Source organism: Furipterus horrens, unplaced genomic scaffold (assembly GCF_987537825.1).
Source record: "Furipterus horrens unplaced genomic scaffold, mFurHor1.1.pri manual_scaffold_2, whole genome shotgun sequence".
NCBI lineage: Eukaryota > Metazoa > Chordata > Mammalia > Chiroptera > Furipteridae > Furipterus > Furipterus horrens.
The window spans coordinates 5,115,114-5,138,452 of NW_028327172.1; the positions used below are offsets into that span (position 1 = coordinate 5,115,114).

Below are 23,339 nucleotides of genomic sequence, written 5' to 3' on the forward strand. Positions count from 1 at the left end.
ATAATGCTGCGTTACTGTTACTTTCCCTGTTTGGACATTGAGTTTCAGAAAAATAAAGCATCTTCCTTAGTGTCAACTGGTAGCCCTAGGACTCACTCTTGTCCTCTGACTGCCAGCCCTCTGTGCCTTCTTTTCAAGGTCACAGGCCCCTTATAGATGCCAGGGTATCATCGGAGTTGGGATTCCTGGGTCCCTATCCTTGCCCCATCTCTGCACCCCGGGGGGCCTCAGACCTCAGCCTTCCTCCCACTTGTTCCCATTCCACACCCGCTCTCAGGAGTAAGTGGGAGAAGATGCCGCACTACTTGGCGAAGAGTGTACACATAAAGCAAGTGATTCTGACATTTACTCTGCCAAGGACCCTTTCAAGGCTCCAGGGTTCCTTTTCATTACAAAAGCAATGTGGGATTATTGTAGAAAAAGTCCAAAATACAGAGACACAGACAAAAACAAAAATCATAATTCCACCATTGAGTAATAACTTAGTATTGTGAACACTGTGGTGTTTGGTCTTCTTCAGCTTCTATGATGTACACATGGACTGACTCATGTTTACAAACATGGACAATGTGCCTACCCATAACAGTTTTGGGACCTACTTTTAAACTTCATGTATTGTAAACATCTTCCTGTTAGTAAATATTTTTGTAACAACATATTTAATGGGCATATAATATTTTCTTATCATTTTGATGGTGTTCTAGTGTTAAACATTTAGATTATTCCTATTTTTTTCATTATAATGTTTTATGATAAACTTCTATATCTGATTTTAATTTTCATTTCTTTGCTTATAAATGAAGTTGAATTTCTTCATATGATTTTGATCATTTGAAGGTCTTTCATGAATAGCTTCTCTACACTATTTGCTAGGGTTTTTAAAAAGATTTTATTTATTTACTTTTAGAGAGAGGGGAAGGGAGGGAAAAAGAGAGGGAGGGAAACATCGATGTGAGAGAGAAACATCTATTGGTTGCCTCTCATAAGCACCCCGACTGGGGACAAACCTACAACCCAGGCCTCTGCCCTGACCCGGGGTTGAACTGGTTGGTGACTTTTCTCTCAAGGGACTATGCCCAACAAACTGAGCCACACCAGTCAGCGTGCCAGTTTTTAATGGTGCATTTTTGTTCCTTATTGATATGTAAGAACTCTTTATATTAAGACTACAGTTAACATCACATCTTAATGCACCATGTTGAATTTGGATACATATTGATTGTCCCTGACTCTCCCACCCAGACCACGAATGCTTTCCTCTTTTCCCTCTACTTCCTCTTTAACAAATTCCCCCCAAACAAAGCAGACTTTGCAGAGGCCTCTTCCTCCAGTGCCCACCCCCAGAGCACCCTGGCCTCCTTAAGGCACAAAGCCTGTAAGGGTGACTCCCATCCCTTCTGCCCCGACCTTCAGAACCTCATCTCCTCCTCCCCTTACACCAGCTGCTGCCTGGGGTCGGGGGGCATGGTGGAGCCCCAGAGGTTCCTGCTGAATGCTGCAGACATGAACATCTCAGCACTCCTGGGAGAACGGCAGAGGAGAGGGTGTTGGGGGTATTACTGTTAGAAAGGAATCGTCTTGTTGGGGAGCGGGAAGTACTAGTCGGAATGAGGAGAACCCTACTTTCCAAGGGCCCCTTTCGCTTCTGAGAAAGGCCCTAGTGGCAGGGGCTCCAGCCTGGCTGTTGGCAGCCCGCCTGCCCTCCTCTTCCCGAGTCTCAGGCGGGTCCGCTCCTTTGCCCTGTTATTACCGCTGGCAGGTTCGTTTGTGCCTCGGGCAAAAGGGACTCGAGTTCTACCAGTTCTCCTGGGTTCCTTCAGCAACTCACCCGCTGCTGCTGCGCGTGGGGACTGGGAGGGGCCGGGCCTGTTACCTGGAGTCCCCCGCCAGAGGCCAGGGAGGCAGGGAGGGGGCTGGGCAGGAGCTGGCTGGACTGGCTGAGCCTAGGCGGTGAGGGCAGGATGAGTTTCTTACCAAGATCATTATCCTGGAAAACTGGGACTGTAGGGAGGAGGTCAGGGTATGCACGGGGGCGGACGTTGGGAGTTCATGTTAGAGCTCCTATGGGTTTGGAACGTCCTGACCCACGCCCAGTCCCCTCTCGCCCGTTCTCCAGGTTTAGCAGGAATGTTGAAGGCGGCAGCGGCTGCCGCTCTAACAGGAACAAGCACACCTGGCATTTTTGTGGCAGGAGCTAGACGCTGACACTCCTGGGCCCCTTGCTCTCCCTCTGAGGACTTTGGCTTTTTCCCTTCACTTGGGCTTAGGTGTTTCCAGAACTCTCTTGTATTTCTTGGGGAGACAGTGTGATGGTCTGCACAGAGCCCGTCCCAGCTGCCAGGTGGTCATGGTGGCTTTGGCCGGTTGTTGGGATCTCTTTAGGCTTCACTTTCGAGAGGCAGTAGTAGGGGCTGCGCACACACCAGACACATGGTGAGTGGGACTCAACTGTGTCCAGGTGTCTCCCCCCTGTTCCTTTTCTCACCTCTGTTGATGTGGGTGACATTTGGGGGCTTCAGAGATCTCTGCTGGAGGGCAGAGCCTAGGGACATCCTGGCCCCCTTCCTGCTGTCCTCAGTTCGCAGCTGCTACTGCGCCTATCCCTTCAACCCACTGACTGGCCACGGATGTTTCCCCCACCAGAAGGTGAACTCGGGAGTTCAGGACTCATCCCTATTCATCTCTGTATTCCCCAGGTGCTTGGCACTGAGTAGGTGAGCAGTGTGAGTACATGCAGAACGGAAAGGGTCTCCCATCCCACAATCACTGCTAATTTGAAAGATGAGAGCCCTAGCTGCAAAGTCCAAAGAGCCCCAACATCAGAGTCCAAAAGCCCACAGGCCAGAAGCCGGCCTCATCCCTTACTCTCCACCTGACCTTGAGTAAGATATTGAGTCTCCCCAGCCTCGACTTCTTTGTCTAAAAATAGGAACAGTAATAACTACCTCCGAGGATTGTGGGATTGGTGGTGATGTCAGAGAGAAGCTCAGCAAGTGCACGTAGTAGGAGCTCAATAAACGGAGGTGGTGATTAGCTGGTGTTACAGGGCTTCTTGCCTGTGTGCCTAAAGCCAAACGCTTGGCCCAAGAACTCTGGGGCTGCATGGCATGTCGCCAACATTGCGACATCCCGGTGTGGTCTGCTACCCCGGGTGCTGTGGGCCCTCTGCGCTGGGGAACGATGCGGGTGGCTGTGGCGGTGCCCACGGGCAGCGTGGCCCGGCAGCTTGGACACAGAGCCGCCGAGCCTGTGGCTCTCACTGGCTCTCTGCCTTGGGAAGCTCTGCCCAGGTCTTCTCTTGGTGGTGGTAGGGGTGGGGGGCAGGTTAGCTGCCCAAGTCTGAAGTCAGAGGTGGGGCCTGAAGTCAGGCGGGGGTGCCTCCAGTTGAAATCTAGGCAGGTCCTGTAGCGCCACTGCTCCCTGCACACCCACGCTGCGCACCTCTGAGCACGTTTTAGGTGCCCGATTTGTTTTATTCTACTTTGAAAGGTTGGTCAGGGCAGAAGTAGCGCTTTCACCCATTCTAGGTAGAGATGACAGGTGAGAACAGAGGAAATCATTCACTGGAATCCGGCTCTCACATTCAGGAGACAGAACCCGGCAGCTCTGACCCCCAGTGTACCACCCTTGCCCAGGGCCAGAACCTCCACACCTGGTTCAGCCGCCCCTCCAGCGCTGGCCCTGCAGTGGTGTAGGTAGGACCTGAGCCCCAGGTGTCGGCGAGCCTGCGGCCCAGGAGAAGCACTGCCGGGCACGGAGGGCCACCTCAGCGGGGGCTGCGAGGGGTGCACTGATCGGTTACAGGAACTAAAAGAGCTGGGAGGACTTGGCGCAGGGGTGGGGGGCTGGAGTCTCAAAGCAGACTCTAGGATGTGGGAGGGACTGGCAGGAGGAAAGGAGGGCAGACTGGTCTGGGACATGAGAGTCTGGGACATCCTGGGTCCGGTGGCTGCTGTCACCTGAGAAAGTGCACTGGTCCTGGGCAGCCCCAGGGATGAGCCAGAGCCCCTGCTCACAGCTAGTCCACATCTTCATCGCCCCAAGCCCAGGAACAGCCTGCTGCCTGGTGTCACTCCTTCTGGTGCTTTCCTTTCCATGTTATTCTCTAGTAGGACGGTGATTAAGCCTGGAAGTTGTGGCCACTGCACTTTGGCCCGACATTTAGAATTTTGTGGATAGAAAGAGCCTTGAAAGATTATTTTGTCCAGCCTTCAGCCCTGTTGTGCAGTTTCTGTAGGGACTCCTAACAGAGGGCTCCAGGCCTGGCCAGCATCCCTCCAGTGACAGTGCCCGCGGTTCCTTCTTGCCCACAGCCACGCCGTGGCTAAGCTGTGACGGGGCTCCCCTCCAGTCCTCCCTTCTTGGCCCAGGTTCTGCCCACCAGAAATGCCAGAATAGCCTTCTCCCTCTGCTTCAGGCCAGCAGCCATGTTTCCACTCACAGAGAAGCGTCTCGGCCTTTAGAGCCTCCTCATCGCCGCTGCCGGTGAGTTTCTTAGAGGGCGTTACGGAGAGGGGGGCCCAGAGACGCAAAGTCTTTATAAGAGAAAGGGACTTTTGAACTTAGGAACCCACCTTATTTTATAGAAGAGGAAACTGAGAGGTTAGGTCACTTGCCCAGGGCCACACAGACAACAGAGGCAGGGCTGAGCCTCAAACCCTGACGCTGAGCTTCCCCTGCCCGCGCTGGCTGGTGACTAGCCCTAGGCAGAGGGAGGCGACCTTGGTTGCCACACGTCTGTTATTGTCCGACGTCACGTCAGCGTCTCTCTGTTGCTGTGCTGGATTTCAGGTCGACTAAAACCCCTAAATTGTTTATAGCTTTATTTTCTCCTGATTGTAAAAATAAAATACCCTCATGGTAAAAAAAAAAAAAAAAATAATAATAATAATAAATAAATAAAATAGATAAAAAGTATAAACCTTTATAGCACTTCCTGCTGTAAACTTTTCTCACCCTGCACTTGGTTGCTTTGTTTTTTGGTTTAAACATAGGACTCTTATCTTCATCCTCAGGAAGACCCTCTTGCTGGGTCCCAGCCAGCTCGCCTGTTTCTTATCATCTTGTTTGGTTACCAGTCCTTACTGGCACCTGGGCAGGGCTCAAAACATGCCCGTGGCGTGACTGACTAAATGGCACAAGCACTCAAGACTGTGGCTGCCAACACAGACAGACCTCGTTTGATTGCGCTCTGCTTTGTTGGGCTTCGGAGGTGGTGCGGTTTTAACACATCGAAGGCAGGGCCCTCCGCCAGCAAGGAGATCACGGTTGACGTCACTGCGGTACTTAGTGAGGTGGTCTGGAGCAGGGGCCACCATGTCTCTGAGGCGTGCCTGCAGTGGGACCCTCTGCCCACCGCCGCTCTTCTCTCTCCCTCCCCAGGACACCCCTCCTCTTTTGTTCCACTCTGATCCTCCACGTCCCCCGCCCTACTGGGTACTATCTCTTCTAAGGAGTCAGGCCTTTCAGATACAAGGCTCCTTCTTGGGTCCCATGGCGTCTGTACCTCTGTCCTTAGTTACACATTCACTCACACTAGCCTCTTCTCTCTCGTACACAGGGCCTATTTCCCAGTCAGTGGAGGAAGCCCTATACTTTTCTTGTGTCCCCTGCGGCACCAGGCCTACAGGTCTGGCGATCATTGTGGGCCCTTAACAGGCGACGGGCCTGAGCCTGCTGGGGAGGGCCTCGTCTGAGTGGTGTTCCACCCTTGAGCTTTTCTGAGGAGTGGGAGAGACAGCAGGGCTCAGAGGGAGCCCAGAACCCCTCCCCCACCCCCATCCCCATCCCTGGCTTCTTGGGAGCTTGTCCCCAGCCCCTCCCGAAGTTTACATAGCAGTTAATCATCTAGGTTCCCAACAATGGGCTCTGCTCATCTCAGGACAAGTAAAAATGGGATTTGGTTGGTCTTTCACATCGGGGCTTTTAGAGATAAAGAGGAACCCTCAGTGCCTAGCTATTTAAAGAGACGTCAGGATGGTTGGTGGCCCTTTCCAGTCCCCTGGGCTTCTCACAGGGAGCCTTAGAGGTCAGATCAATGTTTCCCTTTCTCCTCACAGCACCGAAGCACCAGCCCTTCTCACGCCTCCCAGGACATCACAATGAGGGCCCAGGCCCGCAGCTGCCCTCCTCCTCCTCCTCCTCCTCATCCATCTGGCAGGAACATGATTGGAGAACACTGAACTGGAACTCAGGGACCACTGTCCCCAGAGCAATGAGGTCTCCTTGAGAGATTCCGGGTAGGTCATGGGGAAGGCCAGGTCAGCCTTAAATTTCCTTCTACTCTGACCTGCCCCGAGGTGCCAGGCAGTCAGTCCCCTGGTCCTTCCGTCACAGTGTGCACAGTGCTGCCAACAGAGACCCAGAGCCTGTCTGGCTGTGTCCGGCTTCACTGCTAGGTAGTTGGCAGACTTTGGGCCAGCCACCTAACTTTGCTCTGCGGGGTGGTAATAACCCCGACCTCAGGGGGTGGCTGGAAGATCAGGCCAGCTAATGTGATTAAACACGAGTGTGCCTGGCACAGAACACGTGCTTGGCAAGTGTGGTCTCCCTACAGCTAGGGGTCCGACCCAGAAGGAGCATGAACTTTGGGTCCTATTATTTGGGAATGCGGCTCCTCTTCCTGTCGTCCTGGCAGGCTGCTGGGAAGAGAAGCCAGGCTGGACCCCCAGTGGAGAGCCTTGTGTCAGAATGTGGGAGCATGAGGCAGGTGGAGAGAGCCCTGGGGGGCGGTTCTGCCACAGCCCGGCATCAGCAGGCATTGACTGCCGAGACCAGATAGGCCACTTCCTCGGGCTGGGTCAGGTCCTTGTCCGAGACCACCAATAACCGTGTAAGGGTAAAGCTCTGAGTAGAACGCCTCAGTTGTTTTTGACTAATTTTCCTGCGAGGGGAAAAGAGGCCTGCAAGAAAAAAAAGGCAGGAACAGAAAAAGTTTCTTTGATTTTAATTGTTGGGGAGAAAGTTACAAAATAAAATAGATAACACAGTCTTGTGACTCCCCCAGGTTGGCAAGGAACACGGGGATACAGAAATGTAAACAAACAGAGCTTCCAGATAATGCTATTTTATCCTATAGGCCTTCCAGAATACAGCAGCTCCCACACGCTCTAAAGGAAAATAAAACAAGAGTATTTCATTCGGAAGGAATTGGCGAGAATTGGTGAGGCTCCTGGCCCTCAGCCGGGGCCTGTGCCAATGCCACCCTCCCTGGGAACATTCTGCCTGGGGTTTGGCTTCAGGGGTAGCCCAGCAGGCTGACTGCCCCCGCCCCCCCATTATCAGCGGGAAACCCAGCCAAGCCAAGGGAGCCTGGTCGAGTCCCTCAGGTGGAGCCAATAGGCCCAGAGATGGCGACTCTTGGCTTTTCCAGCCTTGCTATTTGAAAAGCAGTCAGAAAAGAAGCTACAAATATAACTTATTAACTGTCAGAAAAAAAGTTACAAATATAACTTATTAGCCATCTAATACTGTCCTCCCTCTCCAGGTTCCTGATGTGTCTGGTTATGATTCTGTCCAATATTTCTGCTGTTCTAGGGTTTTTGACTCAACCAGGCAAAGAGCAGGCCTTGCTGCCTGGCCGCCAACTCTTTCTCGGTGCTTCAGGCCACGGACTGTGGGCCCCTCAGAGATTCACCCCACCTGGCTTACCCCTAAAGCTACAGCTGGACAAGCCCTCGACCTCCAGAACGGCGAGCTGGTCCACAAAAGGTCTGTCATGAGGAGCTAAGGAGGCCCTCACCACCCAGGCTTGCCCAGGAAGGGTGTGGGCGGGAAGAGCAGATGCAATGTGCTGTCCCTGTGAGCAGAAAGGGCAGTGCGTCCTCCAGGCGCAGCCCGAGGAAGGACTCAGGTTAAATATCTCAGGCAGTAGGATGGGGTGGGTCAGGGCAGCTGCCTGAGCGCCAAGGCCCAGAGGACGCGTAAATGTCCCGGATAAATAGAACCTCATGGGGAGGGAGATCAGCCAGCTCTGTCCTCACTTAAAAATAGTCGTCATCGGCACCAAAAATATATTAATATCTATACATTTGTCATCTTAAAAAAAAAAAAAAAGAAGGAAATGAAATTTCCTTGGCACCTTGTCATTGATTTTTAAGAATGAGGTGATAAGTGGAAAGACCTCCCCTGTGTGCACGTGGGCATCCCGCGGCAGGGCCGAGCCCGGCTGCCCGGAGCATCAGAAGTGCGGCCAAGCAGCTCATCGCCAGCTCCTCCGCCGCTGCCATAGTTCACAGGGTGCTTTGTGTCAGTGCTCCTGACTCTGCCGTCCACGGGGAGCCAGCAGAGGGAGAAAGTCACAGGGCCACCCTGCTGCACCGCCTCTGGGAGGAAGTCCTGTCTCTGCAGGTGTGCAGCTTCCGATCGAAGGCAGCCTGGCCTGCCCCTGCCCGGACTCACACCTGCGCAGGCTCGGACCGGCCTCCGCCCATAACATAACAACGCAAACGTGAGCAGAGGTCAGTGCAGGGCCGCCCGAGGGAGCACGTGTGCCTGGGGGCTCCGGTCCTGGTCACCAGTGTCCCAGCGAGAGGCCGCCGGAGGGGACGCTGGCCAGGCAGCAGGCCGGCGAGGCCGGGGCGGGGCTGCTCACAGGTGGTGGTTGCTCTGCAGCAGGGAGGTGACGGTGTTCTGCAGCGCCACGGCCACCTTCTTGGAGGTCTTGCGCAGCAGCGGGCTGTCGGGGTGGTGCTCCTTCAGGTGCAGGACGTGGCCCTCCTGGCTCTCGGACGTGCAGCCGCACTCCTCGCACACGTACAGCTTGGCCCGCCGCTCCTTGTACGCGTACTTCTGCTGCACGCCGTGGATCTTCTTGAGGTGGGACTCCAGGGAGCAGCGCTGCGTGAAGGCCTTGTCACACAGGCTGCACTTGTAGGGACGCACGCCTGCGGGGACAGGGCCGGGCGTCAGGGGCCTGGCGGCAGCTTCCCAGACACAGAAAGGCCAGGCCACCTGACTGTGGGGACGAGGGAAGGACGGAGCCCTGTCCACCTCCAGCTCCCTGCATCCTCCCTGAGGACTTCTGCCCTGAGCTCCAAGATGCCCCTCCCAGGCCACCTGTCACCCAGACAGCAGACCTTGGCCTCAGGCAGGTGCCCAACCACAGAACTCCGCTCACCAGTGTGGGTGCGGACGTGTCTCTTCAGGTCGAAGGTGTCATTGAAACCCTTCCCGCAGTAGGTGCAGAGGTGCCTCTTGACATCGTTGTGACACTTCATGTGGCGATTTAGCATACGCTGGTAGGTGAAGGTCTTCTGGCAGATGTGGCAGGTGAAGAGGTCCCCACTGGGACTGTCTCCTAGAGTCACCTGTGGGCAAGGACAGTCTCTGTGAGCTATCCCGGAGTTGGGACTGCAGACTGGCAGGTTGGGAGGACACACACGCCAGCCCCCAACCCACGAGGAAAGTGCTGCCCACCCCGGAGGCCACACCGCTGTGCCATGGGCTCACAGAGACGAGCAGTGACTGGGCTGGAAGGAACCTCTGGGTCAGTGGTCAGCCTCCTGTGCGGGTCCCAAGCCCCCTCTCAAGGTTGTCTCCCAGCCCCTTCTTTTCTGGAGATGAGCAGCCAGCTCCCTACATAAACTGTGCAATTCATCCTCAGCAACTCTACCTGCTAGGAAGTTCTCCCTTCCCTGAGCCCAGATCTTTCCCTGACGTTTCTGCTCTCTGTTCTTATTCTGTGCCTTAGGACCAGGGACCATGTCCACGACATGGTCTCCTGGGCAGCCCTTCCAGGCCGAGGCCATCACCGTGAGCCTGGAGGCCCCTCCAGGCCAGCCCAGCCCCCTGGGTTTACTTGAGCCAGGCCTGACATGGAACGGCTTGAGTCCCTTTGCCACGCTGATGAGTCTCTTGCTTATAAACATTTTTCTTTTTTGTAATTATGGAAAACGTCAGATCTACTCAGAAGTGGAGCTGTGTTCTCAGTGTCCCACCTCTGAATATTCTGCAGCAGCTTGTATTTGTGAGTGGCTCTGTCACTGGCAACTCCTCCTGAGCTCGCTGGGGACCGAGCACGCCCGGTCGCACTGCACCTCCTCCTTCTGTACCGCTCTGGCACCAGCTAAATGCCCGTTGTTGCCAGCTAGCCACGACCAGCACTCCCCCCAGCGCACCGGTCCTCCAGTGCCCTCGGGTCTTCCTGCATGCCCTCCTTACCCACTGGGGCCCCCCGCTGGGAGGAAGGCTGTGCAGGGGATCAGGGGCACCGTGCTCCCCAGCTAGCCCGGCACATGTCTCGGTGGTTCCCCTTGAGTTACAACACACATTTGGCTTCCGCAGGTAACAGAGGAAGGAACAGCATTCCACTGCCAGTTTCTTCCAGTCTTTTGGCACATAGGACAGTGCTCTGAGAACCCTTGCACCAGATCAGCACTGGCAGGTGCGTCCCCATCCTGGAGCTTTCTGGAAGGCAGGCCCAGCCAGCGACAGCCCTGCCATTTGTGCGCTCCTCGAAAGCAGAGGCATTTCCGTCGCCTAGTGCACAACTTTCTGCTTCCACTGCTGAGCGCAGCGGGGCGCCCATTAGGCCTGCCCTGGCTGCGAGGCCCCGAGTGCTGTTGCCGGCGGCACACTCCGACAAGGCGGACAATAGGCCGCCGAGTGGACTGCAGACCTTACGTACATGGCAGCCCAGAGAGGGGGCCAGGAGGAGGTGCTCAGCTGGCCTCCTAGCTCCCTGATTTTCCTAGGACTTCGGTGTAAGGAGGGGGCTTGCCTGAAAGCCAGAACAAAACTAAACGCCCAGAATGGACTCCAAAGGACCCACTCTGGAACCCCACCGCTTCTTCTCAATGTATGCCATTCTCGCTTTGGACCCACTTTTCTTCTTTTCCAGCCCCTGTCTGGGCCCCAGTAAGGTTCACTCCTCTGCAGAGACCCGGACCCAGATACAAGGCCAGCGTCTACCTAGGTTTCATTTGTGCCACCTCTCCAGGCTGTACACAGGGCCACAAACACACCCAGAGGCACTGTGAGGGTCAATACCTTCATCTTGGTGCGCAGGAAGCCATGATCTCTGCTCTGCACGTCTGCCAAGCGGCCCATGTCTTCAGAGGGCAGCTGGGCCACCACGCAGGGTCCAGAAGCCACACTATAGCTGGAGTCCCGAAGGCTCATGTCCAAAGCCAGGGGGCAAGAAGGGGGTTCAGCCACCGATGGCTCCGGTTCCGGGTAGGGCTGCGGTGGACAGAAGCCCAGGCTGACTGCGGAGGGAAGGACAGCCAGGTGAGGGGCTTGGTGGAGAAAAAGAGGATTCGGTGGTATTTCAGGAAGGTTCCCTGGCAAGGAGCTGGCTGGAAGCTGGAGCCTCTATCCCACCCCTCACAGGCATGTGGCAGAGCAGGGCTCCCCCCGGCCCACTGCACGCTGCACCTCCCTCCTGCCCCATTAAGGTAATTACAGGTGACGCCAGCCAAGCGCCATGACCCACAGGCCTGCCTGCTGAGTAATTTGTGTCTTAGCGGAACTGGGAGGACCAAACCTGCCCCACCAATTATCCCTCCAGAGCTGTCTGCCTGCCCCACCTGGGCCAGTCCTTCTGGATTCCAGGCCTCATCCATGCTCCTGCCAGGACAAAGGGCACCATGGGAGGCCCTGGGACCAGGGACTCATCCCCACCCCAGAAGGGTTCCTGGTGGCCTAGGCCACTCTGGGTCTCTCCTCTAGGCAGATTTAGCTGCTGGCCTTGGTGGGGCCGGGTGCTCCTGGCCCCCTCCTCCTCTGGACTGGCCAGTCCCTGCTGCTACAGCCCAGGAGGGCTCCAGGCTCCCCACTCCTGCTGGCCCCGCTTGGCAGGCAATCAGGCCAGGTGGGGTGGAGCAGGGAGGAGGTCAGGGAGCAGCAGGTGGATGCTGCGTAACAGTCTCCCGGGCAGCCTGCCCAGCTGTTACGCAAGCCTCCCCCACAGCAAGGACCGCTCGCTGCGGCACAGTGAGGGCTGGGCTCCCGCCCTCTGCAGCACCGATACCTGGCAGCCTTTGACACAACCACTCCCCACGACAGACACCTCACACTAAACGGGGCTGGCGAGGCTTGGCCCTCGTCTGACTAGGGAGCAGGAGGAAGAGTGTGAGTGACACAGGAAACACGGCGCAAAGCTGAGCTGGGGCAAGTGACCTAGTGTTTCAGTTTAGTCAAGATTTTACTTCCCAAAAGGCTAAGCTCTGGTCTTGAAATCCATAAGCTAGGAACATTCTCCAAGCTTCAGAAGGGAAATCAAGAGAGGCCAAGAAAGAATGAGTGAGCTTCAGGGAGAGGGACTCAGAAGGTTGAGTTAGGGTGTCACGCCCATGACAGGCCCTCTGTACCCCGCTCCCACAGCTGGTGAGACGGAGCGGACCAGGCCCCAAGGCGGGAGGGGCTCCTGCCCAGCGTGGACAGACAGGGGCGTCGGGGGAGGCAGAGGAACGTACTGATGGCAGGTGGATACGAGAGCACCGGAGTTACCAAGTTTCGGGAGAGGCCCTGGCTCTCGCCCCCTCAAAACACAACAAAGGCCTGACAGGGGAAGGCCGCGCCAGCCCGCCGCCCAAAACCCGTTCTGCCGGCACTGGCGTCCGTCTGTCCGGGGGACTTTAATGAGCCACCTCATCCTGGGAGTTGATTCACCAGTGCCTGGCCCTGGCCTGGCCTCTGAGCTGGCGTGGCGCCTCCCTGAGCCCCGGCCCGCTGGACGTCAGGCCCCAGCTCTCGGGGGTCCCTCCTGCGGCAGGGATGGCTGTCGGTGTACGTGGGAGGGGGGCTGTTGGTCTCAATCCAGGTGGACGAGCGGGAACCTCTGCCCTCTTGTCTCTCAGTGTCGGAGAGCATGAGCGGGGCTCCGGAAGCTGGGGCCAGGCCACGCCCCCGGCACACAGAGGGCAGGTGAGGGCTGACTGCTGTGACTCTCGCTTCGGTGGTGGGTGGGGCTGAGGGGTGTCATCATGTTAGGGTTCTAAGGATCCAAGCCAGTCTGGGAGGAGACCCTGGGCCTGCTTCTCTAATTTCCCAGAAACCTTGAGATGTCGGTGCTGAGGAACTGGGGACCGTGTGAGCCTGCGGGGTCCGGCCTCTGTGCCTCCTCTACCCCCAGAGAGGGCAGCCTCCTGGCTGCCAGGATGGGGACACTGGCCTCCTCCCAGCCACCCGGCCAAACCTGTCTTCCCACCACCCCCAGGAGCGTGTCGCTGCCGCTGCCGCACGCACAGGGAGTGCTCATCCGCGTGCCGCTCCTGTCACTGGGTGACAGGAGGCAGGAAGAAGAACTGGCTGGGCCTTGCTTGTGCGGCTCTGTCCCCTAATTAGATGTTTCCGGCAAGGCGGTGGCCGCTGTGGCTACTCATTGCCCGCCCACAGCTGTGAAGTGTGGCAAGGCCAAACCAGCCCGGCCCTCTCCTCACTCCCTCGGGGGGTCTGTGGGTTCCCCTTCTGTGGCCCAACTTGTCTCCACCTGCACGACCTAGAGCTGCTTCCCACCCAGGGGCCTGCCCCTCCCTCACCCTCAGCTAGTCCGGTCTCTCTCAGGTTGAAAGCTACTGGGCCCAATACCAGACGGAGTATCAGGTCCTGCTCCATCCGAGGCCGCAGGCCAGGGCTGCGCACGGGGGCTGCTCCCCAGCTCTCCGGGGAGAGACAGCAAGTGAAGCAGGTGCGAGGAGGCCCAGTCTGACCACAGGGCCGGGGCTGGTGCCGAGCCTGGGGCGGGGGAGCCCGGTGTCGGTACAGCCCAGGTCGGTGGTAGGCAGCCTGACACCCTTGTCAGCAAGGACAGGGGGCCCGTGCCTGTCTCCTCCAGCCCCGTCAGGTCAGCTAGCAATGCCCAAAAGGAAGCCAGTGCCAGCCAAGTGGCCGAGGCCACAGCCCTGGGAACACAATGGGTCTGTCTCTCGGCCTGGCGTTTCCATTCTGTGAATGCCAAGTTTTTCTCCCAGGCGTTATCTTTTCCCCGGTCACCAACCACTTTGCATACCGTGTCCATAATCAAGTTGAAACTGCGCACCTCAGCCCTCACGCTAGGTGGACAGCCCTGGGCAGCCGGGAACTAGGCTCCGTTTGCGTCCTGCCGGGCAGTCCTGTGGGACTCCACACAAGACTTGTTGGAAGCGAACAGCGTTAAAAAGAAACCCTGACATCAACAGAGCCCACGCTTCGCTCCTGTCCTCCCGATGCCCAGAGGACTTGCCCTCACCAGCTCTTTCTGGGACAGATGGTCTGGCAGGATTCTGCCTTGGGTCACCTAAGTTAGGACAAACAGCTTGGCAGCTTGGGTGACAGCACCCCATGGGACAGGCAGGAGTCCCATCTAGTCCACTGCCCAGGCCCAAGTCACTCTCCTGTCCCCATCCACAGTCTGGCTTTCCACCCTCCCAGCCCCACTCCCTGGAGAGCATGGCTGACAAGTCCTTCATTGCCAACACGCCCCAGGAATTACAGAACCATCATCACCAGAGGGCTAAGCTCTCCCCACCCCCAAACGTGTATTCTGGGACCCTGAGCTGACTTCCTCAGCCTTTCTGACTTGGCCTGGACAGAGCATTGCCAAGGTCCCCACACTGTCCCAACCAGGGTCAGGGTGAGGAAACACCAGTCTCCTCCATGTGGTCTAGCTGCCTCCCCAGGGTGGGATTGTGCTGATGGACTGACAGAACAGACAACAGAGGCTCCGAGGCCGAGGAGCAGATGGTTGGTGGTCTGGAAGAGGCCCTGGGATGCTCCTGGCCTGGGGGTGGGGGTGGGGCATTCCAGCGGCCAGGCTCCGTCTACCTCCAGAAGCCTTCCTGGCCTTGCCGGGCTGCACTCCGAGGCTGGGAGGCCCTGCTTGGAGCTTCCCCTCCAGTTCCAGGAATGGAATTTCGCCCCTGGGTACAGGCGGCCAGGTTCATCCTCAAGAAACCAGCATTACTCCCAGAACTCCACAGCCAATATTGACATAACAAAGGAGAAACGCCGGGGGAGACCAGGGGTGGGGAGAGAGGAGTGAGGGGCCCAAACGGGTAGAGTCTTAACCTTTACTGCAAACCCTTTCAACACTCCCAGCAGGAGCGGAGCCACCTCCTACCCCCTGGAGCCCTCCAGCCCCTCTGCGGCTCTGCCCTGGCTTTGGGAGGAGAGTGAGGCCCAGGAAAAAGGTTCTGCCCCAGCGGTGGGGGAACCTCTAGAACTATGCCTCGGAAAGAGAGGCTAGGGTGCTGGTCAGACTGGGGCCCTGGAGTCTGAGCCTCCAGGCGGGCGCCCAGGGCCTTGAGTCAGTAAACGAGGCTCTTTCCAGGGACTCTGATGCCTGGAGGGTCTCGGAGAGCCCTCGCAGGAAGGCTGGAGCTCAAGCACCTCCCTGTTTTCCTGCCCTCCAGTGCCTCTCTCGGGGGGAACCAAGGGGGTCAGTGCTTAGCTGGTCACAACGTGCCCAGTCTGTGAGGTAGGTGAAGGAAACGTGCCCAGCCGGCTCCCGGGGTCACAGTCGACTGGTGATGGATGGCCCAGCCAGGGTACAGGCCACCACAAAACACGCCCCGCCCTCCAGCCATCTGGGGTACCCGAGCGTGGCCCGAGAACATTCCATTTCTCATTTCCAAAAACTGTGGGAAAACTCTCCAATGAGCCACATGGCTTCTGAGGCAAAATTAAGTTCTTAAACTTCTATGCTTTACTTGATCCCACAGGGTTCCCCCTCGCCAGCGCCATGAGGACATGTGGCAGGATTCTCAGGTGCACCCTCCAGGTCAGACCCTTATCCAACGTCTGGGGACCATCCTGCGGCGTGAGTGGCCTACAGGTCTCCCGCACCTGGAGAGCCGCAGCAGGTGACACAGACACCCAGAAGCCCTCCTCTGCACCTGATGGGACAGCCCCTCCGATGGAGGTCCCCACGGCCACTCCCACCACGGCCACCAGCACTGTGGTGGGGAAAATCACTAGGGCGAAAGGAAGTCAATGATTTCAACAAACGGAATTTCTTTGTCCTTTGTAAAAGTCAACACATGATCTGTTCCTGATCGGGATGTGAAATAAAACTAAAAATAACAGCACACCGAGTCTCGGCAAGGCCCTCGGCTCACCTTTACCACAGTCCAAGTTCAGTTTATCAGATCGCAAGGAGCAGCTAAGCAGCAAGGCAAACACAGGTGAGGGAGGAGCCAGGAGGGAGGAAGCTGCTGGCGTCCCTCTCCTGGCCCTTCTGGAGGTGAACGCCAGCCAACTCACCGAGGAACTGGGGGAAGCGAGAAACTATGAACAGACGCCTGGGCCCGCGCCCCGGTCCACCTCAGGGAGGAAGCAGCTCATCTTCCTTTCTGTCTCAGTTTCCCCACCAGAGTCATCAGCGACTTCTGGCACATTCCCTTGTTTCTTTGTTTTTGAATTTTAATCCACACCCAAGGACATTTTTTTCATTCCTTTTAGAGAGAAAGAGAAAAACATCTGATCTGTGACAACCCCCCACCCCCACAATGGGGGAATGGACCGGAAATCTAGGTATGTGCCCTAACTGGGGATTGAACCTGAAACCCTTTGGTTTATGGAAGGACAGTCCAACCAACTGAGCCACACCAGCCAGGGCACACACTCCCTTATTTTAAGGGGGCTACAGAAAAGAGGTCTTGGGGCTTCAGATAAGGTTGAGCTTTGAAACATCCCGCCAGCACCTCAGGCTTTGGATCCTGGTGGATCAGCCCTCAAGGATCTCACCACTACACCCACCCTCTCCCAAAATGTTTTCCGGAGAAAAACTAAGGCGAGAGCCCTCCCAGGGCCCCTCGGCCCTCATTTCACCGCTTTCCTGCAAGGCCTGGGGCGGTGCCAGGGAGCCAGCGGATCAAGGGTCAAAGTCGGTTGGTTAATTACAACCTCTCCCCCCTTGGAGGCGCTGGACTGGGTGTTCAGCACCCCCCCACTCCACCCTCAAGGCCTGGGGAGGGGGCGTTCCGAAGGAAACTGGCTTTCTCCAGACGGAAGACTTTGGGGGGGGGGGCCACTGGGGGCAGAAGCGTTCTCAGGGCTAACTGAGGAAGATGCCACTGGAGGAAGAAACAACTCAGGTTACTCATTCAAAGTGGACTCCGAGTCCGCGGTCAAGGCGAGTTCCAAAAATAAATGGGGTGCACCAGCTTCCCCCGGGGCCTCGTTCCCTGGCTGCGGGGCGGCTTCGTTAACACAACTTTTAGCTCAACTATGTTCTCTACAAAGTTGGAGGAGGAGCGTTTCTAACAGAGGTGAGACCTGATCCCACCTTTGTCTTCAGGGCAAGTGGGGTGCAGCCCAGCGCCTTCCCCACGGTCTCCGCGCACCCCACCCGCCCGACCCTCACTGCGACCTTCTGGCCACCAATGTGGTGGAGAAAAGGGGGAGATCAACGAAGGCGGCTACACTCTGAGTCCTAACGTTTTGCACAAATATCAGCCGAAACTCCAGCTGTCTCCCTGCCCCCCAAAAGTGGCATCGCTCCAGTGCCCTCTTCCCGCCTCATAAAAGTCCCGACTCTCCGGATTTACGACGCGAGAGTGGAGGGTCGCCTGAGCGTGACACACCCCGTTGCCTCCCCTGCGCCGGGGTTCGGCCCGCTGGAGGGAAGCAGGCAACGCTCGGACCCGCGCGCCTCGGACAGGCCTGCTCCCGGCCGGGCCTGAGGGCCTGGGAACTGCTCTCGCCCCCCGCCGGCGGCCCCGGTGCCCAGCCCCCACCCGGCATCTCCTTCCGCCACCCCTGCACTCCCCTCCCCTCCCCTCCCCCCCGCGCCGCAGGCTAACGGGGCTGCTGCCACCGCTTAAACATTAAATCCGGGGCCCCAACTACGCCGGCCTCCAGGCTCGCGCCGCTGCGCCCGCAGATCTGCCGCCTCGACGGGGCCCCAGGCTGGAGCGCGGCGTGGGGCTCGGGGTCCGCGGGCCGGCGCCTCACCTGGCACGTAGATCTCGCCGCGCTCCTCGTCGGGGAGCTCGCTCCAGTTCCTCTTGCACGTGGAGACGCACGGCTTCTTCACCAGAAACGCGCGGGGCATTTTCGAACCCTGCTCGCCCGGCGCCGTCCACTTCGGTAACCAGAGCCGACGCCGTCTCACCTTTCCCGGGCCGGGCTGGAAGCGGCCAGGGGGCGCGGGCACGTCAGGGAAGGAGTCGCCAAAGCGCCCCCACGTTCCACCGAGAGAACGTGCCCGGGACGCCGCGCGCCCGCTTCCAACTCCTCCGAAAGAGCGCCCCGGTAGCCAGGTGCACCGGACGAGGGGGAAGCGGCAGGTAAGCGTCTCCTGGCTCGACTGGCGTCCCCCGCGGCCGCTCGGGAAGTCTTAAAGTGCGAGCCGGACGAACGGGTTCACGCTTTATTGGCTCGCGGCGCTGTGTGTTGGTGGCTGGGGCGGGGAGCGGGGGTGATCCGAGCTAATTAGCTTGGAGTGGCCCAGGCAGCCACGGCGCATGCGTTGGGAAATAACGGTGACAACCCACCTATTTGTTACCTGTCCAACCGGTTTTCATTCCGCTGCTGGTGAGTTGGCCTCGCGGCCTGGGCGGGGTGGCTGGGCGGGGGCGGGGGGGGGGGCGGGTGCAGGGCACCCAGCACCTGGCTGCCCAACCGGCCCGGCCGCCGCCCGCGCGAACCTCCCGGCCGGGGCGCAGCGTTCACCAACGGGAGTTTGGGAGTTTCGGAGGGAGCAGGGGAGGGGAGGTGGCAACGTTATTTGCACCGGCGCTCGCACGCTCTGCGAGTGATGAAATGAAACCCGCCCGACTGGGTCCGAGCCGGCGCGGCGCGCCCGGGCGCCTGGGGAGGCACGAAACCGTCGCGCGGGAACGGGCGGCCTGGCCCACGCTTGTTGGTCCCGGCCCAGGTCCAGGTGGTCCAGGGTCCCAAAGGTCTGGCGGAGCGATTCGTGGTTCAGCCCAGAGGCATTTGCTGGCGCAGGCTCCGCGCGGGAGGGCACAGCGGACTGCAGGAGTGCGGCGGCGCCGGGCGGACCGGCGGCTACGCACAGGTCCGCAAGAGACAGCGGGGAGTGCTCGACGCCGGCCGGAAACTGGAAGGCTTCGTGGAGGAAGCGGCCGTTTAAAACCGCTCTGAGTCCCCCGAGATCCCAAAAGACTCCAGGGCTTACACACGCACAGAAACTCTCATCTTTGTCCCAAGTGGACGGGTTTCAGGTACAGAAAGGCTGGAGGGCTGCGGGTCCTTACGAAGTCAAGCCCAGCCTGTCTGCAGCCAGGTTAGGAAGCTCATGTCAGCTTCCCCCCATAGCCCACCCTCGACTCAGGTTCTGCCTGGGACTCCCCCACCCCGTCACCCCACCACCACCACCACCACCACCACCCCTGTTCAGTCCCCGCCCTCCTCAGAATCTGCGGAGCGCTGGTGGCCTCCATGAGGCTTGTCACTATGACACTTTGGCCCCAGCAGAGCTTTTCTTACCAAATGACATAGTAAGGGCACCCCTTCCTCTTTGTAGCTCTCCTTCCACCCCATGTACAATAAACAGCTCAGAGTCCCGACCACACAAGCGCCTTCCTTACATATTAAATGTTTGCTGGAACAGATTAGGAGGAAATGAATCTGAAAAATGAATCCACGCAGTTCAAAAGTCACGAGTGAAAAGACGGGTAGCCTACTAAGGGTAGACTTTCAGGCATCTTAGTGAGAATATTTTTCAAGAGGGGGCGGCTTCCAGAGGCACTTTGCATCCCCCTAAGGGCTTCTGTGGAGTGTCCTGCTGGGTGGGGAGTGTGGACCTGGGGAGCAGATGAACCTCCTCCACTTCTTCCTGGAACCCGTAAGTTTAGCCAAGGGGCTTTCCTTTCCATCCTGTTTTCTCTTCTCTCACCAGAGAATCCTGTCACCAACCTCCTAGGATCCCTGTGAGGGAAACGTGGGCTAAGGCAGGGGGGTATAATATCACCCCCACTTCCCTTTCCTTTCCCAGGGCTCTGCCTTCAGGCAGCCCATGCTTGCCTGTCAACCTTCTGCTCTTAGTACTGTTTCATTTAACTGACATTAAGTGAGCATCTACTATGTGCTTTGTGTGTGTGTGTGTGTGTGTGTGTGTGTGTGTGTGTGTGTGAGTAGGCAATGGGTTTATTGAGGGGAAAAGGGGGAAGGGGGTGGAGGGGAGAGACAACCCCCAGGCCGACTCCAGGGCCCATAGGAGCAAAGGGAATGGACAGCAAGGGCACGGGGACCCCTGGTCCTCCATGGGGGCCCGCAGGAGTCCCTACTATGTGCTTTTAAAACAGTTTGTTTACTTGTTTATTTTTAGACAGGGGGGAAGGGAGGGAGAAAGAGAAGAGGAGAAACATCAATGTGTGGTTGCCTCTCGCAGGACCCCACCTGGGATCCCTGCAAGGGCATGTGTCCTGACTGGGAATCGAACAGGAGACCCTTTGGTTCGCAGGCGGGAGCTCAACCCACTGAGCCACACCAGCCAGGGCATACGTTCTTATCTTTTGAATAAGTCCTGGAGAAACAACATTGGTTAACACAGTTTGTCTAGGGGAGAGGTGAGTTTAGTTCTTTCACTCAATAAATACTTATTGAGCACTTTGGTTATGCCTGACCCTGGCAGGGGCTAGTACACAGTAGGAGCTTAGTGAATACTCTATAGCAGTCTTCAGGCATGACCTTGGACGCAAGACTGCCTACTCAAATGTCTCCACTTATGGAAGGAAAGTTACACAGTGTTTGGAATGAGGCCTGCAGAAGGGAGGGATGTTCATCCATGCTGCTCAGTCTCCATCCTTATTACTGTGCCTGGCACATAGTGGGCTAGCAACAAAATTTGTTGAATGAATGAATATCCTATTTTTCTTTCTTTTTTTTTCCAAAGATTTTATTTATTATTTTTAGAGAGAGAGGAAGGGAGAAAGCCAGGGAGAGAGACATCAATGTGCGGTTGTCTCTTGTGTGCCCCAAACTGGGGACCTGGCCCGCAACCCAGGCATGTGCCCTGTCTGGGAATCGAACTGGTGACCCTTTGATTTGCAGACCAGCATTCAGTCCACTGAGCCACACCCATTTTTCTTGACTCATGTGACTCATTCAGACTTTCATGTTCCAAGTTTGGGGATAGGCACAGATACAGGGCAAACTTCTTTTTTTAAATACTCGCCTGAGGATACGTTCATTGATTTTTAGAGAGAAAGAAAGAGAGAGAGATTGATGTGAGAGAGAAACATAAATTGTTTGCCTCCCGTACGTGCCCCGACCAGGACCAAAACCGCAACCTAGTCACATGCCCTGATCAGGAATCAAAGCTGCCACCTTTCAGTCCACAGGGTGATGCCCCAGCACACAGAGCCACACTGGCCAGGGCGCAAAGTTCTTTATTATAAGGAGGACGATAGTGCAAGCTCAGTGCTAACAGAGTATTGGCACTGGCTGTCAGGGAGAGACCAGAGAGTGGTGGGGACTGTGACGAATGTGCCTCAATGACAAGGGGCAGTTACAATCATGTCATTTAAGCACAGAAACCCAATGTGGCCACGTCTGTCCATTTTCCAAGAAAAGCAGAAAATCCAGATTTGTATGTAAACGCTATCAGTTTTTAAAAGTTGACTCCATTTTTTAAAAAACAGAATGAGTCAAAATAACTGTGTGGGTCAGCTTTGACTCACAGGCTGCTGGTAAGTGACCTGTGGTTCATGGGCGGCTGTGGAGCCAGTGTGCGTGAACTTGGGTAAACAGCGAGCTCAACTATGAGCTTCACGAGGGAACCATCTGCTCTGTCTGGTCTGTGCAGTGCCAGTTAGATATCATTCATTCGTTCCTTAATTTAGTCAACAAGTATTTTTTTTTTAATTTTAGAGAGATAGAGAGAGATCAGTTTGTTGTCCCACTTATTTACGCGTTCACTGGTTGATTCTTGTATGTGCCCTGATGAGGATTGACCCCACAGCCCTGGCCTATTGGAATGACACTAACCAACTGAGCTACCTGGCGAGGGGCAGAAAGTATTTATTGAACAGCCACCCTATAGCAGGCACTGGGGATTCTGTGATGCAAGGTAAACAAAAGACTAAGGAAACTATTAGTGTGACACAGGCGCTTAACTGCTGATGGGGTCGTGACAGGTGGGGGTGTTGAGCTCTGAATGAGAGGCAGGAGCCAGCTGTGCAAAGAAGAGAAGAGCCTGACCCCTCTAGGAACAGCTGGTGCAGAGGCCCAGAGTGGGAGTGGGCCTAGTGTGGGTGCAATGAACCGAAGGGTGAGGGGGCCGGGTCTGGAGGGGCTGGGAGGCTGTGGGAACCCAGGTTGCAGAGGCAGGACGGGCACATCACGTGAGGCTCAGTGTGGCAGGAAGGCTCGAACTCTGGTGACGGGAGCATGGAGTGTGTCGGCGGAGTGGGGAGAGGGTGGCGGCGGGTAGGGAGACCAATAGAGGAGGCAGCTCTGATAGTCCGAGCAGGAGGTGATGGTGGCCTCGGCCAGCTGCCGACAGAGCCATGAGCGGACACCTCCCATGGACATAGTGGACAGGGGCGTGAAGGAAGGTTGAACCCCAGCAGGCAAGTGGGGACCATGCTCCCCAAAGAGGGGCGGCTGGTACCTGCCTTTGGTGCTTGGCTGCCATCAGGAGCTGGACGGAGGGACGAGACGGCAGCCCTGCCTGTTCTCAGAGAAAGCCTCAGGGCGGCCTGGGATGGTGGGGAGGCTGAAGGCGGGGAGCTGAGACCCCCTGAGAGGGCAAGCGGGAAAGAGCCCCGGGCCGGTCGGGTGCCCTGGACTCTCTGTCTCTGGGGACATGGGCCAAACCACCCAACCTGTTAAGGCCTCAGTTGATGCATCTGTGAAGTGGTGGGGCTGCTAGTCCCAGCCCTGCTCCTCAGAGCTGTTGGGAGGTGCTGTTGATTTGTTTTTTCCCAAAGGCTAGAAGCCCTAGGAAATGGTGCCCCTGGCCATGGAGGCCTCTGTGTGATCGCGCCGCTGTGGGGACAGCAAAGCCCTCACAGACTGTCAGGTGCTGTGGGCGACGCTGGCTCCTTCACCTCTTGCTGAGTTCCTGCCCCTGGGCCTCTCGGTCCACTGCCGGGGTGGGCCTGGCCTTTTAGGGCCTAGCAGGGAATGGGGTGCAGGGCTGCATGTGGGTAGAAAGCTCCCGAGTGGGGGGCTAGGGGCCATGGGCGGGGGAGCGGGCTTGCTGGGCCAGCTGGAGCCTCCGGGGGATGCGGGCGAAGCCGTGGGCTCCCGTTGGAGGAGGCCCCGAGCCTGGTCAGACTCACCACCGTGGCTGCGTGTCCGACCTGCAGACTTCACCTCATCCTCACAGTTCTCCCAGCCTTTCCTATCTCGGGGACTGGAACCACCATCTCGGATACTCGGGCCAAAGCCTGGACTCACCCTGCTTCCATCTCCCCTCAAACCACACGTGCACCCACCAGCAAGTC

General features: G+C 57.2%; 1 protein-coding gene across 1 annotated transcript; it reads right to left on the reverse strand.

The window, feature by feature from the left end:
• Positions 1–8,370: 8,370 nt before the first annotated feature.
• OVOL1 (ovo like transcriptional repressor 1) lies at positions 8,371–18,334 on the reverse strand. The gene is made up of 4 exons (XM_090258391.1): positions 17,875–18,334; positions 10,990–11,207; positions 9,119–9,308; positions 8,371–8,885 (listed from the first exon to the last, which is right to left on the reverse strand). The coding sequence occupies exons 1-4, from the start codon at positions 17,972–17,974 to the stop codon at positions 8,590–8,592; spliced, it is 804 nt and encodes a 267-aa protein (XP_090114517.1). The 5' UTR covers positions 17,975–18,334; the 3' UTR covers positions 8,371–8,589.
• Between the last annotated feature and the right edge of the window lie 5,005 nt (positions 18,335–23,339).

Coding starts and splice junctions, on each gene's coding strand:
- OVOL1 (XM_090258391.1), bottom strand. CDS start 17,974: ATGCCCCGCGCGTTTCTGGTGAAGAAGCCGTGCGTCTCCACGTGCAAG. Junction 11,208..17,874: donor CGGCGAGATCTACGTGCCAG/GTGAGGCGCCGG, acceptor TTCCCTCCGCAG/TCAGCCTGGGCTTCTGTCCA. Junction 9,309..10,989: donor TCCTGCGCACCAAGATGAAG/GTATTGACCCTC, acceptor CCTTGCCCACAG/GTGACTCTAGGAGACAGTCC.